The 14,902-nt window shown below is 44.3% G+C and overlaps 1 protein-coding gene and 1 non-coding gene across 2 annotated transcripts in view; both read left to right on the top strand.

The window, feature by feature from the left end:
- CUL3 (cullin 3) overlaps window positions 1-14,902 on the top strand; it is a 483,186-nt gene that overhangs the window by 407,209 nt on the left and 61,075 nt on the right. The window contains exon 5 of the mRNA XM_053709974.1: window positions 2,196-2,424. Within this exon, the coding sequence (XP_053565949.1) occupies window positions 2,196-2,424 (229 nt within the window). The remainder of the gene's footprint in view (window positions 1-2,195; window positions 2,425-14,902) is intronic.
- LOC128658506 (U1 spliceosomal RNA) lies at window positions 730-897 on the top strand. Its single transcript, XR_008402197.1, has one exon. It is a non-coding gene; the product is annotated as a U1 spliceosomal RNA (small nuclear RNA).

Here is a 14,902-nt window from a genome sequence, read left to right as displayed (position 1 = left end):
ATTAAACACCTGGGAGGAACCTGGAGTTTGGTGGACGAACAATCGCATCATGGTTTTCCACTATTCTCATTTCAGGAGTGCATACCGGGAGCAGACTTTTTGAGTAGTCAGATTTTTCATCCCGGGGAGTAGGTGCTTCTCCCGGAGGTGTTCTCCAGGCTAAACCTTAAATGGGGGGTGCTGGAGTTGGAGATGGCAGTACGCCAAGCTTCCGAGTTATGTTAGTGGTCTGGAAATGAGCAGGTTCTGTTAAATTCCCTGACAGTTACTGGGATTGTCAGTCTGAGATCCCTGTTCCTCAGTTTGCTCTCCTTCCACAAGTCATTGCTCGTATCAAATAGGAGTGAGCATCAGTATTTTGAATAGTTCCTACCTAGCTTTACAGGATCTGGTATTCAGACCCAACGTAAATGTAATTCTTCCACCTTGGTGGTTGTTCCTGAGGAAGGACCTTTCTAGTTCAGGGTCCATTCTTTCATCCAACTTTTGTTTTTCTCTGGAGATTTCTGCTTGTAAATTGAATGCTTAGTTCTGTCTGAGCATTGTTTTTTTGTATTGGTCTTTGTGACCATGATTCAGGCTTGCAGCCTATTTCTGGTGTCTTTTCCCATAGGGTATGGTGTAAATTCCCTGATGGTTGTGAATCCCAGGACTACTCTTGGAAGTAGGGCCAGGATCCCTAGGGGTTTTAGTCTTTCTCCAGGACGGCCTAGCCTGGTTTTGTCTATCATATTTAGCTGGCAGAGGGGTCTTAGCCATGATCACTTAAGGTGGCTCTCCCAGGGCGAACCTGGTTCATTGCACCCGATCCCACTGACCTCTGCGAATTTCACCACATGCGGGAAACTCAACTGCACAATTTACGGTAGTGGGGCACTGCGTGCACGCTTTCCCCTAATATCCACACACACGCGGATGTGCCAAATGTGCAATCTTTTTGTCAGGCCCTGGACAGAATCAGACCTGTATTTAAATCGGCTGTTCCACCTTGGAGTCTTAACTTTGTTGTTAAAGTTTTGCTACAGGCTCCTTTTGGACCTATGCATTCCATAGATATTAAGTTATCTTGGAAGGTTTTGTTTCTTGCTGCTATTTCTTCTGCTCTGAGGGTTTCTGAACTCTCAGCATTGCAGTGTGATTCTCCTTATCTCATATTTCATGCAGATAAGGCAGTTCTCGGTACCAAGTTTGATTTTCTTCCTAAGGTTGTTTCGGACAGAAATTGTTGTTCCCTCTCTTTGTCCTAATCCTTCTTCTCATAAATAACGTTTGTTTCACAACTTAGACGTTGTGCGGGCTCTTAAAATTCTATCTGCAGGCTATGAAGGATTTTCGTGAGTCTTCTGCATTGGTTGTTTGCTTTTCTGGTAAATGTAAAGGCCAGAAAGCTACTGCTACTTCTCTTTCCCTCTGGTTGAGAAGTGTTATTCGTATGACTTATGAGACTGCTGGACAGCAGCCTCCTGAGAGAATTACAGCTCATTCCACTAGGGTGGGGGCCTTCTTCTTGGGCCTTCAAGAATGAGGCCTCTGTAGAACAGATGTGTAAGGCTGTGACTTGGTCTTATTTGCATAGTTTTTCTAAATTGTATAAATTTGATACTTTTGCCTCGGCTGAGGCTTCTTTTGCGAGAAAGGTTCTTCACGCAGTGGTGCCTTCTGTTTAGGTTACCTGTCTTGCCCTCCCTAATCATCTGTGTCCTCTAGCTTGGGTATTGATTCCCAACAGTAATTGATGATTCCGTGGACCCACCGTGTCTTAAGAAAGAAAACGAAATTCATGCTTACCTGATAAATTTATTTATATCTTGAAACGGTGAGTTCACGGCCCTCCCTGTTTCCAGTTTTTTTTTTTGTATAAACCTCAGGCACCTCTGCACCTTGTGCTATTTCCTTTATCTCCTTTTCCTTCGGTTGAATGACTGTGGGTTGTGGGAGGGGAAGTGATACATAACAGCTTTGCTGTGGTGCTCTTTCCCTCCTCCTGCTGGCCAGGAGTGATATTCCCAACAGTAATTGCTAGGGTATGAGATGCCGCCAATCCAGTTAGCATTGCTAGCTCCATCTCTAAATTATTAGTTTGTAATTTATTTTGACTTTTTTTATTTTAAATTTTCATATACTTGGAACAGGAGAATATTTTACTTCTGAGTGAGTTTGAGACAAATAATGAACTTTTTTTTTTCCCCCCACAGATGGAAAGCCAGAAGTTTTTAGCTGAAAATAGTGCATCAGTGTATATAAAGAAAGTAGAGGCTAGAATAAATGAAGAAATTGAGAGAGTGATGCATTGTTTAGACAAGTCAACAGAGGAGCCCATTGTTAAAGTTGTGGAGAGGGAGCTTATTTCCAAGCACATGAAGACAATAGTTGAGATGGAAAACTCTGGACTAGTTCATATGCTGAAAAATGGGAAGACTGAAGGTATGCTGATTTTGTGGATGCTCAAAGTACAAAGAGAATTTCCGTTTACTGTACACAATAACATAATCTTGGTTGTTCACTCCAATTTTTTTAAACACTGTTGCCTTTTGCTTCAATTAGAGATTTCGGTAGCTGCTTTTTTACCAATAGACTTTGCATGTTAATTAACTGATAATTCTGTTTTCACAGCACAGTGTTTTAACCCCTGAACAGTTGCATTTAGTCATAGCCCTTCTTGTGTATTAACCTTCATATTTTTGCAGTGCCTATATCAAAATACACAATAGCACTCTGCCCCATACACTGTTTATATTAATCCATGACAAATTATCTGGTATTAACTCTTTACCATGAACTCTATAATGAGTTACAGAGACCGATACTGCAGGTGACTCAGCACTCTACCCAACCCAGAGTTTCTATAACTCACTTGGTCCCAGGCAGACGTACCACCTTTGTGCAAATACTTCAGCCTCTCCTTTGCAAATCTCCAACATCCTTTCATGAGACCTCTCTCCCATTGGGGGGCCTTTTGGGACTTGTAGTTTCCAACAGTGTGGCATAGATAGAATCCAGCCAAACCGGGCTGTATTAGAAATGTGGCTGGAAGCAGCATGCATTGGTTGGTTAGGTAAGTGGAGGGCACCAATGGGTGTCTTGGGTGCCCCAAACTTTATGATGATGTGGTTATTTATTTTTTATCAAGATAGTGATTCTAAATACACAGCCATTGAGTTCCCTAGCATGATTTTAAAACCAGAAGCAGAGAGTCCAAGAATGATTTGGTAATAAAAGCAAACAACAAATTGGATTCTTTGTCAAGAAGCAATTTTGCCAAAACGAGTTGACAAAAATAATTCCATTACGACATTCTAGTACAATGTACACTATGTTGGATTTATATAACACTCTCATGCTTTTATAATCAACTTAAAGGGACATAAATCCTAAAATGTTTCTTTCTCCAACATAGGTGTGTCCGGTCCACGGCGTCATCCTTACTTGTGGGATATTCTCTTCCCCAACAGGAAATGGCAAAGAGCCCAGCAAAGCTGGTCACATGATCCCTCCTAGGCTCCGCCTACCCCAGTCATTCTCTTTGCCGTTGTACAGGCAACATCTCCACGGAGATGGCTTAGAGTTTTTTAGTGTTTAACTGTAGTTTTTATTATTCAATCAAGAGTTTGTTATTTTAAAATAGTGCTGGTATGTACTATTTACTCAGAAACAGAAAAGAGATGAAGATTTCTGTTTGTATGAGGAAAATGATTTTAGCACCGTAACTAAAATCCATGGCTGTTCCACACAGGACTGTTGAGAGCTATTAACTTCAGTTGGGGGAACAGTGTGCAGTCTCTTGCTGCTTGAGGTATGACACATTCTAACAAGACGATGTAATGCTGGAAGCTGTCATTTTTCCCTATGGGATCCGGTAAGCCATGTTTATTACGATGGTTAATAAGGGCTTCACAAGGGCTTATTAAGATTGTAGACTTTTCTGGGCTAAATCGATTCAGTTTTAAAACATATTTAGCTTTGAGGAATCATTTTATCTGGGTTTATTGATATTATAATATCGGCAGGCATTGTATTAGACACCTTATTTCTCTGGGGCTTTCCCAAAGCATAAGCAGAGCCTCATTTTCGCGCCGGTGTGGCGCACTTGTTTTTGAGAGGCATGGCATGCAGTCGCATGTGAGAGGAGCTCTGATTCTTAGAAAAGACTTTCTGAAGGCGTCATTTGGTATCGTATTCCCCTTTGGGCTTGGTTGGGTCTCAGCAAAGCAGATACCAGGGACTGTAAAGGGGTTAAAGTGTTAAAACGGCTCCGGTTCCGTTTTTTTAAGGGTTAAAGCTTCCAAATTTGGTGTGCAATACTTTTAAGGCTTTAAGACACTGTGGTGAAAATTTGGTGAATTTTGTACAATTCCTTCATGTTTTTTCGCAATTGCAGTAATAAAGTGTGTTCAGTTTAAAATTTAAGGTGACAGTAACGGTTTTATTTTAAAACGTTTTTTGTACTTTATTATCAAGTTTATGCCTGTTTAACATGTCTGAACTACCAGATAGACTGTGTTCTGAATGTGGGGAAGCCAGAATTCCTGTTCATTTAAATAAATGTGATTTATGTGATAATGACAATGATGCCCAAGATGATTCCTCAAGTGAGGGGAGTAAGCATGGTACTGCATCATTCCCTCCTTCGTCTACACGAGTCTTGCCCACTCAGGAGGCCCCTAGTACATCTAGCGCGCCAATACTGCTTACTATGCAACAATTAACGGCTGTAATGGATAATTCTGTCAAAAACATTTTAGCCAAAATGAACCCTTGTCAGCGTAAGCGTGGCTGCTCTGTTTTAGTTACTGAAGAGCATGACGACGCTGATATTAATATCTCTGAAGGGCCCCTAACCCAATCTGAGGGGGCCAGGGAGGTTTTGTCTGAGGGAGAAATTACTGATTCAGGGAACATTTCTCAACAGGCTGAACCTGATGTAATTGCATTTAAATTTAAGTTGGAACATCTCCGCATTCTGCTTAAGGAGGTATTATCCACTCTGGATGATTGTGAAAAGTTGGTCATCCCAGAGAAACTATGTAAAATGGACAAGTTCCTTGAGGTGCCGGAGCTCCCAGAAGCTTTTCCTATACCCAAGCGGGTGGCGGACATTGTTAATAAAGAATGGGAAAGGCCCGGTATTCCTTTCGTCCCTCCCCCCATATTTAAAAAATTGTTTCCTATGGTCGACCCCAGAAAGGACTTATGGCAGACAGTCCCCAAGGTCGAGGGAGCGGTTTCTACTTTAAACAAACGCACCACTATACCCATAGAGGACAGTTGTGCTTTCAAAGATCCTATGGATAAAAAATTAGAAGGTTTGCTTAAAAAGATGTTTGTTCAGCAGGGTTACCTTCTACAACCAATTTCATGCATTGTCCCTGTCACTACAGCCGCATGTTTCTGGTTTGATGAACTGATAAAGGCGCTCGATAGTGATTCTCCCCCTTATGAGGAGATTATGGACAGAATCAATGCTCTCAAATTGGCTAATTCTTTCACCCTAGACGCCACTTTGCAATTGGCTAGGTTAGCGGCTAAGAATTCTGGGTTTGCTATTGTGGCGCGCAGAGCGCTTTGGTTGAAATCTTGGTCGGCTGACGCGTCTTCCAAGAACAAGCTACTAAACATTCCTTTCAAGGGGAAAACGCTGTTTGGCCCTGACTTGAAAGAGATTATCTCGGATATCACTGGGGGTAAGGGCCACGCCCTTCCTCAGGATCGGCCTTTCAAGGCGAAAAATAGACCCAATTTTCGTCCCTTTCGTAAAAACGGACCAGCCCAAAGTGCTACGTCCTCTAAGCAAGAGGGTAATACTTCTCAAGCCAAGCCAGCTTGGAGACCAATGCAAGGCTGGAACAAGGGAAAGCAGGCCAAGAAGCCTGCCACTGCTACCAAGACAGCATGAAATATTGGCCCCCGATCCGGGACCGGATCTGGTGGGGGGCAGACTCTCTCTCTTCGCTCAGGCTTGGGCAAGAGATGTTCTGGATCCTTGGGCGCTAGAAATAGTCTCCCAGGGTTATCTTCTGGAATTCAAGGGACTTCCCCCAAGGGGGAGGTTCCACAGGTCTCAGTTGTCTTCAGACCACATAAAAAGACAGGCGTTCTTACATTGTGTAGAAGACCTGTTAAAAATGGGAGTGATTCATCCTGTTCCACTAAGAGAACAAGGGATGGGGTTCTACTCCAATCTGTTCATAGTTCCCAAAAAAGAGGGAACGTTCAGACCAATTTTAGATCTCAAGATCTTAAACAAGTTTCTCAAGGTTCCATCTTTCAAGATGGAAACCATTCGAACTATTCTTCCTTCCATCCAGGAGGGTCAATTCATGACCACGGTGGATTTAAAGGATGCGTATCTACATATTCCTATCCACAAGGAACATCATCGGTTCCTAAGGTTTGCATTCCTGGACAAACATTACCAGTTCGTGGCGCTTCCTTTCGGATTAGCCACTGCTCCAAGGATTTTCACAAAGGTACTAGGCTCCCTTCTAGCGGTGCTAAGACCAAGGGGCATTGCAGTAGTACCTTACCTGGACGACATTCTGATTCAAGCGTCGTCCCTTCCTCAAGCAAAGGCTCACACGGACATTGTCCTGGCCTTTCTCAGATCTCACGGCTGGAAAGTGAACGTGGAAAAGAGTTCTCTATCCCCGTCAACAAGGGTTCCCTTCTTGGGAACAATTATAGACTCTTTAGAAATGAGGATCTTTCTAACAGAGGCCAGAAAAACAAAACTTCTAGACTCTTGTCGGATACTTCATTCCGTTCCTCTTCCTTCCATAGCTCAGTGCATGGAAGTGATCGGGTTGATGGTAGCGGCGATGGACATAGTTCCTTTTGCGCGCATTCATCTAAGACCATTACAACTGTGCATGCTCAGTCAGTGGAATGGGGACTATACAGACTTGTCTCCGAAGATACAAGTAAATCAGAAGACCAGAGACTCACTCCGTTGGTGGCTGTCCCTGGACAATCTGTCTCAAGGGATGACGTTCCGCAGACCAGAGTGGGTCATTGTCACGACCGACGCCAGTCTGATGGGCTGGGGCGCGGTCTGGGGATCCCTGAAAGCTCAGGGTCTTTGGTCTCGGGAAGAATCTCTTCTACCGATAAATATTCTGGAACTGAGAGCGATATTCAATGCTCTCAAGGCCTGGCCTCGGCTAGCGAGGACCAAGTTCATACGGTTTCAATCAGACAACATGACAACTGTTGCGTACATCAACCATCAGGGGGGAACAAGGAGTTCCCTAGCGATGGAAGAAGTGACCAAAATCATTCTATGGGCGGAGTCTCACTCCTGCCACCTGTCTGCTATCCACATCCCAGGTGTGGAAAATTGGGAAGCGGATTTTCTGAGTCGTCAGACATTGCATCCGGGGGAGTGGGAACTCCATCCGGAAATCTTTGCCCAAGTCACTCACCTGTGGGGCATTCCAGACATGGATCTGATGGCCTCTCGTCAGAACTTCAAAGTTCCTTGCTACGGGGCCAGATCCAGGGATCCCAAGGCGGCTCTAGTGGATGCACTAGTAGCACCTTGGACCTTCAAACTAGCTTATGTGTTCCCGCCATTTCCTCTCATCCCCAGGCTGGTAGCCAGGATCAATCAGGAGAGGGCGTCGGTGATCTTGACAGCTCCTGCGTGGCCACGCAGGACTTGGTATGCAGATCTGGTGAATATGTTATCGGCTCCACCTTGGAAGCTACCTTTGAGACGAGACCTTCTTGTTCAGGGTCCGTTCGAACATCCGAATCTGGTTTCACTCCAGCTGACTGCTTGGAGATTGAACGCTTGATTTTATCGAAGCGAGGATTCTCAGATTCTGTTATCGATACTCTTGTTCAGGCCAGAAAGCCTGTAACTAGAAAAATTTACCACAAAATTTGGAAAAAATATATCTGTTGGTGTGAATCTAAAGGATTCCCTTGGGACAAGGTTAAGATTCCTAGGATTCTATCCTTCCTTCAAGAAGGATTGGAAAAAGGATTATCTGCTAGTTCCCTGAAGGGACAGATTTCTGCCTTGTCGGTATTACTTCACAAAAAGCTGGCAGCTGTGCCAGATGTTCAAGCCTTTGTTCAGGCTCTGGTTAGAATCAAGCCTGTTTACAAACCTTTGACTCCTCCTTGGAGTCTCAATTTAGTTCTTTCAGTTCTTCAGGGGGTTCCGTTTGAACCCTTACATTCCGTTGATATTAAGTTATTATCTTGGAAAGTTTTGTTTTTAGTTGCGATTTCTTCTGCCAGAAGAGTCTCAGAATTATCTGCTCTGCAGTGTTCTCCTCCTTATCTGGTGTTCCATGCAGATAAGGTGGTTTTACGTACTAAACCTGGTTTTCTTCCAAAAGTTGTTTCTAACAAAAACATTAACCAGGAGATTATCGTACCTTCTCTGTGTCCAAAACCAGTTTCAAAGAAGGAACGTTTGTTGCACAATTTGGATGTTGTTCGCGCTCTAAAATTCTATTTAGATGCTACAAAGGATTTTAGACAAACATCTTCCTTGTTTGTTGTTTATTCAGGTAAAAGGAGAGGTCAAAAAGCAACTTCTACCTCTCTCTCTTTTTGGATTAAAAGCATCATCAGATTGGCTTACGAGACTGCCGGACGGCAGCCTCCCGAAAGAATCACGGCTCATTCCACTAGGGCTGTGGCTTCCACATGGGCCTTCAAGAACGAGGCTTCTGTTGATCAGATATGTAGGGCAGCGACTTGGTCTTCACTGCACACTTTTACCAAATTTTACAAGTTTGATACTTTTGCTTCTTCTGAGGCTATTTTTGGGAGAAAGGTTTTGCAAGCCGTGGTGCCTTCCATTTTGGTGACCTGATTTGCTCCCTCCCTTCATCCGTGTCCTAAAGCTTTGGTATTGGTTCCCACAAGTAAGGATGACGCCGTGGACCGGACACACCTATGTTGGAGAAAACAGAATTTATGTTTACCTGATAAATTTCTTTATCCAACGGTGTGTCCGGTCCACGGCCCGCCCTGGTTTTTTAATCAGGTCTGATAATTTATTTTCTTTAACTACAGTCACCACGGTACCATATGGTTTCTCCTATGCAAATATTCCTCCTTAACGTCGGTCGAATGACTGGGGTAGGCGGAGCCTAGGAGGGATCATGTGACCAGCTTTGCTGGGCTCTTTGCCATTTCCTGTTGGGGAAGAGAATATCCCACAAGTAAGGATGACGCCGTGGACCGGACACACCGTTGGAGAAAGAAATTTATCAGGTAAACATAAATTCTGTTTTCATTATTCAGATTTAATTTACTTCTATTAAATGTTCTTCCTTCTTTTGGTATTTTTTGTTAAAAAGCAGGGATGTAAGCTTATGAGTGTGTGCGCACGTGTCTTGAACACTGTTATCCGTTTGCTAGAGCACTTGATGGCAGCACTATTTCCTGCAATGTAATGCTCCAGACACCTACCTAGGTATCTCTTCAACAAAGAATACCATGTGAATGAAGCAAATTTGGTAATAGAAGTAATTTTGAAACTTTTAGTTAGAATTGTCTGTTCTGTCTGAATCGCTAAAGAAATTTTTTGAGTTCCATATCCCTTTGTTTTGTTTAATTTCAAAATCAATGCTATTTGCGTAGCTATAGTGCTGAGTTCAGGCGCATATTCAGCTTCTGATCGATGTGCTTGACAGACCAACAGACACACAATGTATGCACAAATAACAGGATCACAAGGCTCTGAGATAGAAACCATGCGGTGTGCATCCATTTCTGAGAAAAAAAAGATATGGATTTGATCTCTTCATGGTTAGTCAGTTCTTTGTACCAACTTTGATATACATAAAACTAAAGAACCTGAAACTTTGACATTGTGTTTTTGTGCATTTCAAGTGTGCATTGAGCGATTTATTAATAGTAAAAAAAAAAAAATAAAAAAAAAAAATGCTTGTGTTTGATCTACTTGAACTGTAAAATACTGGATGCATAAATTGCTTTCTTAAGATGGTGAGAGTCAACATTTACTTTTGGGAATTCATCACTTGGCCACCAGTAGGAGGCAGAGACACCCTACATCAAGAGCTTTAATATCCCTCCTACTTCCCTGAACCTCCCAGTATTTACCTAGTCAAGGAGCAGGCGAAGATTGAGTTGCTTCGGATTTAAAATTTATAGAGAAATGATTTCCCTCATAAGATAAGACTTTGAAGAGAGGGACATTGGAGAGTACTGGCTGTGCAATGTAAATCTTTTTGCACATGTCGTGGTCACAAGCTTGCCTCAGGTGTCGCTGGGATTGTTCCTTTATTGTCCTTCTGTCTAGCTATGCAGAAGTACTCAGTATATCCTCTGTCAGTCACAGTGGGGGATGGGCTCTCAACTGTACCCTCTGGACTACATCTGGGTAAAAACAGTGGAGTGAGCAGTCGTGGGATAAGTACCCACATCTTACACAGCCCACAGGCTATCAGTAAGTGTGTTATGTTAAGTGCCTCATAGCCAGGCACAGCAGCAGGGTACACACATTAAATTTACTGTGCAGACTGTTTGTGCACAGGGTAGTCTGTGCACAAAAGGGGGGGTTGGCATTTTGCAATAGTACGGTATACCTTATTTAATAATTTACCCCATACCAATGTATTCTTGGATTTGTGTACTTGTTTTATTTCCAGTGTGTGTGATTTACTCAAGGTGTCATGTAAGGGGTAACGGCTCCTTTAAATTGTCCTGCTTTCATGGCGGCTGGCATTCTTAGTGCTCCACGTAGACTGCACTGGGAACGCTATGATGATACTGGAGTCCTGCAGAGATGCGGAAGCAGATCGCAGTTCTGCCGGAAGGGAGAGGGTTAAGACTTTTCCCTCTCCATGAAGTTTTGGAGTGCTCTCTGTCTATGCTTTTAATTACGCTTACGTTCTTCTGTGCACAGCAGGAGTCCCTCATCTTTCCAGGTCGTCTTGGAGAGGTAAGAGCCCTATACTAGCAGTGCGGGTAAGGCACTATGTTAATTTATCATGTGAAAAATTAAAATTATACAATTTTTTTGGTCAGACTTATTATAACTTTGCCACAATATATATACATAGCATATTGTTTATACACATTTAGTTTGGAGAGGTGTACTTAAGTGTAAATGCACATTTTGTGATACATTTTCTACTGTGCTTCATAGCTTCTTTTCTTCATTTCTTGATTGACATTTTCAGTACTTGTAAGTTCTTGCACATGTTAATTTGATTTTGCGTTTTACAATTGAGCTGACAGGAACTGCCTCTGCTGGTTTAGATTCTTCCTAATGGGAAAGAGTTCACAGCTGCATTCATTACTTGTGGGAAATAAGAACCTGGCCACCAGGAGGAGGCAAAGACACACCAGCCAAAGGCTCAAATATTCCTCTCGCCTCCCCTATCCCTCAGTCATTATTTGCCTTTCGTCCCAGGAGGTTGGCAGAGAAGTGTCAGAAGTTTTATTTTTTATGTAAAGTGTCTCTCTCATGGAGGGTAGTACTCTGCAATGGGACAGGAATTTTAAGTAGTCCTGTTAGTCTCTCACTGAGGGCCTGGGCGAATGTTGGAGTCAGGAGATGCAGTGGGAATTCTCTGCAACACCATCCCGACTCGTATTAACTGCTCCTCTAGCACTTCATGTTGCCGATCCTTCGCTTTGCTACCTGCTGTCTTCTCTCAAATCAATGACAGAGGAGACGCTACTATCCGTCACACTTGAAGGGCCGTGTTCCTGTTCCACAGCGTAGATTCCGGTAAGATCGTTTCATTTTATCAATATGAATGTTATATGTGACAGATAGGTATGGGTCTCAGTGAGACTCCTCTGTACGGATCTGGGAATCATGGGATAATTCCCTCCTTGGGGGGGGGGATTTGTGAACAGGGTGGTGGGGTTCCTTAATCATGTTTTTATGTGATCTCCCTGCTTTGTATAGTGGGAGAATTGCTTGGAGGATTTAGTGGGGCCTAGTTGCCGCCTTTTTTCTAGCACACTTTTTTGGACTTTACGGTTCACCTTATGATCAGGCGTTGTTACGCTGGGTTTTTACGCTTCCGCATTCCTGAACTTTTGCTACGACGACTTTCTGCTTCGTTTGGATCTGGTCATAGGAGGTGCCCCAGCCATTGTTGGTGTCAGTTGCTGTTTTTTTTTTTATATAGTCCTATTTTTCTCTTTGGTTTTATCCATGGAGGATTCTGAAGCTGACACGGTCGTTGTTTCTGATTCCGATTCTTCCTCTTGTGAGGAAGGTGCTTCGGCCCCACTGACGCAAGTTTCAGTCCTGTCTCTTGTGCCTTCTTCGTGTGCCTGGTTCCTCAAACTTGGGGAACCAGGGGCCTATTGAGCCATCAGTCTCTGGGGGCTCTGTCCCTCAAGCGGCGGATTCCCAACAGCACCCTTCCTCTACATTTGCGCGTAACCTTAATGTTAATTCTCCCTCCGCACAGGGTGGTTTGTCTCCCCTGGAGATGGCGGGTCATTTCCACTTCAATATATTGATGGCGCTGGTTCGCCTGGAGGAACCGGAGGTTTCTGCGTGGTTGTGTTCTTGCCCGATTTATCCCGGGTGGCCAGACTTCGGGTGGGTCTATTCAGTTTCCTCCGGGGGTGATTATTCCTCGGTTTCACCTTTCGTTATCGGATCGCGCAGCTGCGCGTCCTACTCAGTCGTCTTTTCAACTTATTGGGGTACCCTCTCCTCTATCAGTCGGGGAATGTGTCCTGGAATGGTGCTTTGAGCTAGACTATTGGTGATGTTGATAGTCTCCTGTCAGACGCTCGGGTCCTTTCCCAGAGATTTTTTTTTTCCAGATGCCTTCGGGCTGCCTTATTTTCTTTCATCCAGTTAGGATATTTTTTTATTTGATTATTCCTTCGGATTTTTCTGGGATGGACTTGCTTTTTATTACTTCCTTGGAAGTTGTTCGCAGACTGTTGGGTCCGGAGTTTGTGTGCACTCTGTTGAGTTGTCAGTGATGCCTGTTGCACCTGGCGGGTCCAGCGGGACCTTGAGTGTTTTGTTTTTACAAACTACACTATACATCCTGACCTTCGAGTTTGCATACCGGAAGAGATTGGGCGTGCCACTCTATTCCCGGGGCTTGGGCAGTGGCTTTTGCCGCGTTGCTCTGGGTCTCCTTTCAGGGGGCGAGGCCTTCTCTGCTAGGGCTGTTTTTTTGGTCTTCTTGCTACACTTTGGGTAGTTTAGACTCCTAGGGTCTTTGGTCCTCGTTTCGTTCTGCTTTTAATGGATCCTCTTCGTGGATTAGCCATTGAGCGTTTGATTGGTATGCGATCATGCCTGCATTCTCTGTGATCCGGCAGCGGTGCTGTGGGGTGGCTAGCCTGTGACTTGCCAAGCGGGAGCCTGGTCGCCTTTTTCACTGCTGTTATTGGGTTTGCCTTGTTTCGGTTCTGTTTTTTTTTCCAGAATTTTATCCACCCTCTTAGGATTGGGTGCCGACGTGGGACCCCAGTTTCTTGATGTCGCGGAGTTTAGCTCTGTGTTGTGGGTTCTTTCGCCTTGAGATCCGTTCTACGTTTTTTCGCGGTCCTTTTCTTAGGGTTTTGCTAGAGTCTCAGTTTTTTTCGGGTTCCTTCCTCGGGTGAGGAATGTCTGACCGGAATTTCGGTTGGGGTCCTCTTCTTCAGGTCTATTAATGAATCTGGGATTGGGCTGGGGTTCCGGGTGGTGTTGGTATAGCTCTGTCTATGCTTGTCCTGGTTTTTCCCTCTGGTATCGGGTTGCGTCTGGAAAAGGGTTCTTCTTTTTCTAAATTTAGAGAGCCTGGTCCCCTTCTTATGGCTGCTTGGGTCCTTTGTTTTCTGTGAGGGAATGTGTTCTGGACTTCCTTTGGGGTCCGCTGTTCTGATTCTCTGACCTTGCATCAGCATTCCTGTGTAGTGCATTGGTAAGGGTCACTTTGTCCTCATATCTTCCCCACCAGTATCTGTTGTGGGGCTCTGAGATTGCTACCTCGGGTAGTCTCTGCTCCTTTGGGGGCTGCCTCGTTTTGGGTTCATTTGACTCCTGTGTCGAGTTTTGTGTCCGGGGGAGGGGGGGGGGGGTTGGCTTCTATTTTTGTCTAGGAACATGGTTTTTGCTGGTTCCTTTTCTCCCGAGCTGCGTGGTTCTCGTAGGGAGGCGCCTCTGAACTCCTTGGTTCCCTCCAGCTGGGGAGCTGGACAAGGTTGTTTTTTTACCCTTTATCTGTGGCTGCACTATAGCGTGCTACTTAGTCGTCTGTGCGGTTTCCTGTTTCTCGATCTTTTTGTTCTCTTTCGGTCTCCGACTTGTCATGTTTCTGGCATCTAGTGAGGCTTTCTGGAGTCTCCCGAGCTAGTTTGATCTGTCTTTTGGAAGACAGGTTTCGGGTTAGTTATCCCTCTACCTTGCTTCTTCCTTTGGGGAGTTGTTGGTCAGGGTTCCCTTATGGGGGCATGTGTATGGAATCTGCTTTTGGGCGATAGTGCGCTTTGAGTCCTGTTGGGTTTTACCCAGCTTTGGGGTGTGGTTTGTGTCCTTGGGGCCCTTTTTTCTTTGTTTTTGCTCCCTGCTTTTGGATGAAGCAGGACTTTTTTTATTTATGGGATGTGGTTCAGTCCTGGTGCCCTCAGATTGGGCTGCCTCTTACCCTCCCGTTCTTGGCATTCAGTGTCCTCTTTGGCTTGGGTATACTTTTCCCACAAGTAATGAATGTGGCTGTGGACTCTTTCCCATTAGGAAGAAAAACATAAATTATACTTACCTGATTTAATTTTTTCTTTGGGAGAGAGTCCACAGCCCCCCGCATGTTTTTTGAGGTGTTTTTCGTGTATAGTCTTCTGGCACCATTTCACCTTGACATTTCTTCCACTGATTTTTTTGTTTCCTCGGCAGAATGACTGGGGGATAGGGGAGGTGGGAGGAGTATTTAAGCCTTTTACTGGTGTG

Source organism: Bombina bombina, chromosome 4 (genome assembly GCF_027579735.1).
Source record: "Bombina bombina isolate aBomBom1 chromosome 4, aBomBom1.pri, whole genome shotgun sequence".
Taxonomy (NCBI): Eukaryota; Metazoa; Chordata; class Amphibia; order Anura; family Bombinatoridae; genus Bombina; species Bombina bombina.
This window is presented reverse-complemented; position numbering and strand designations above follow the sequence as displayed.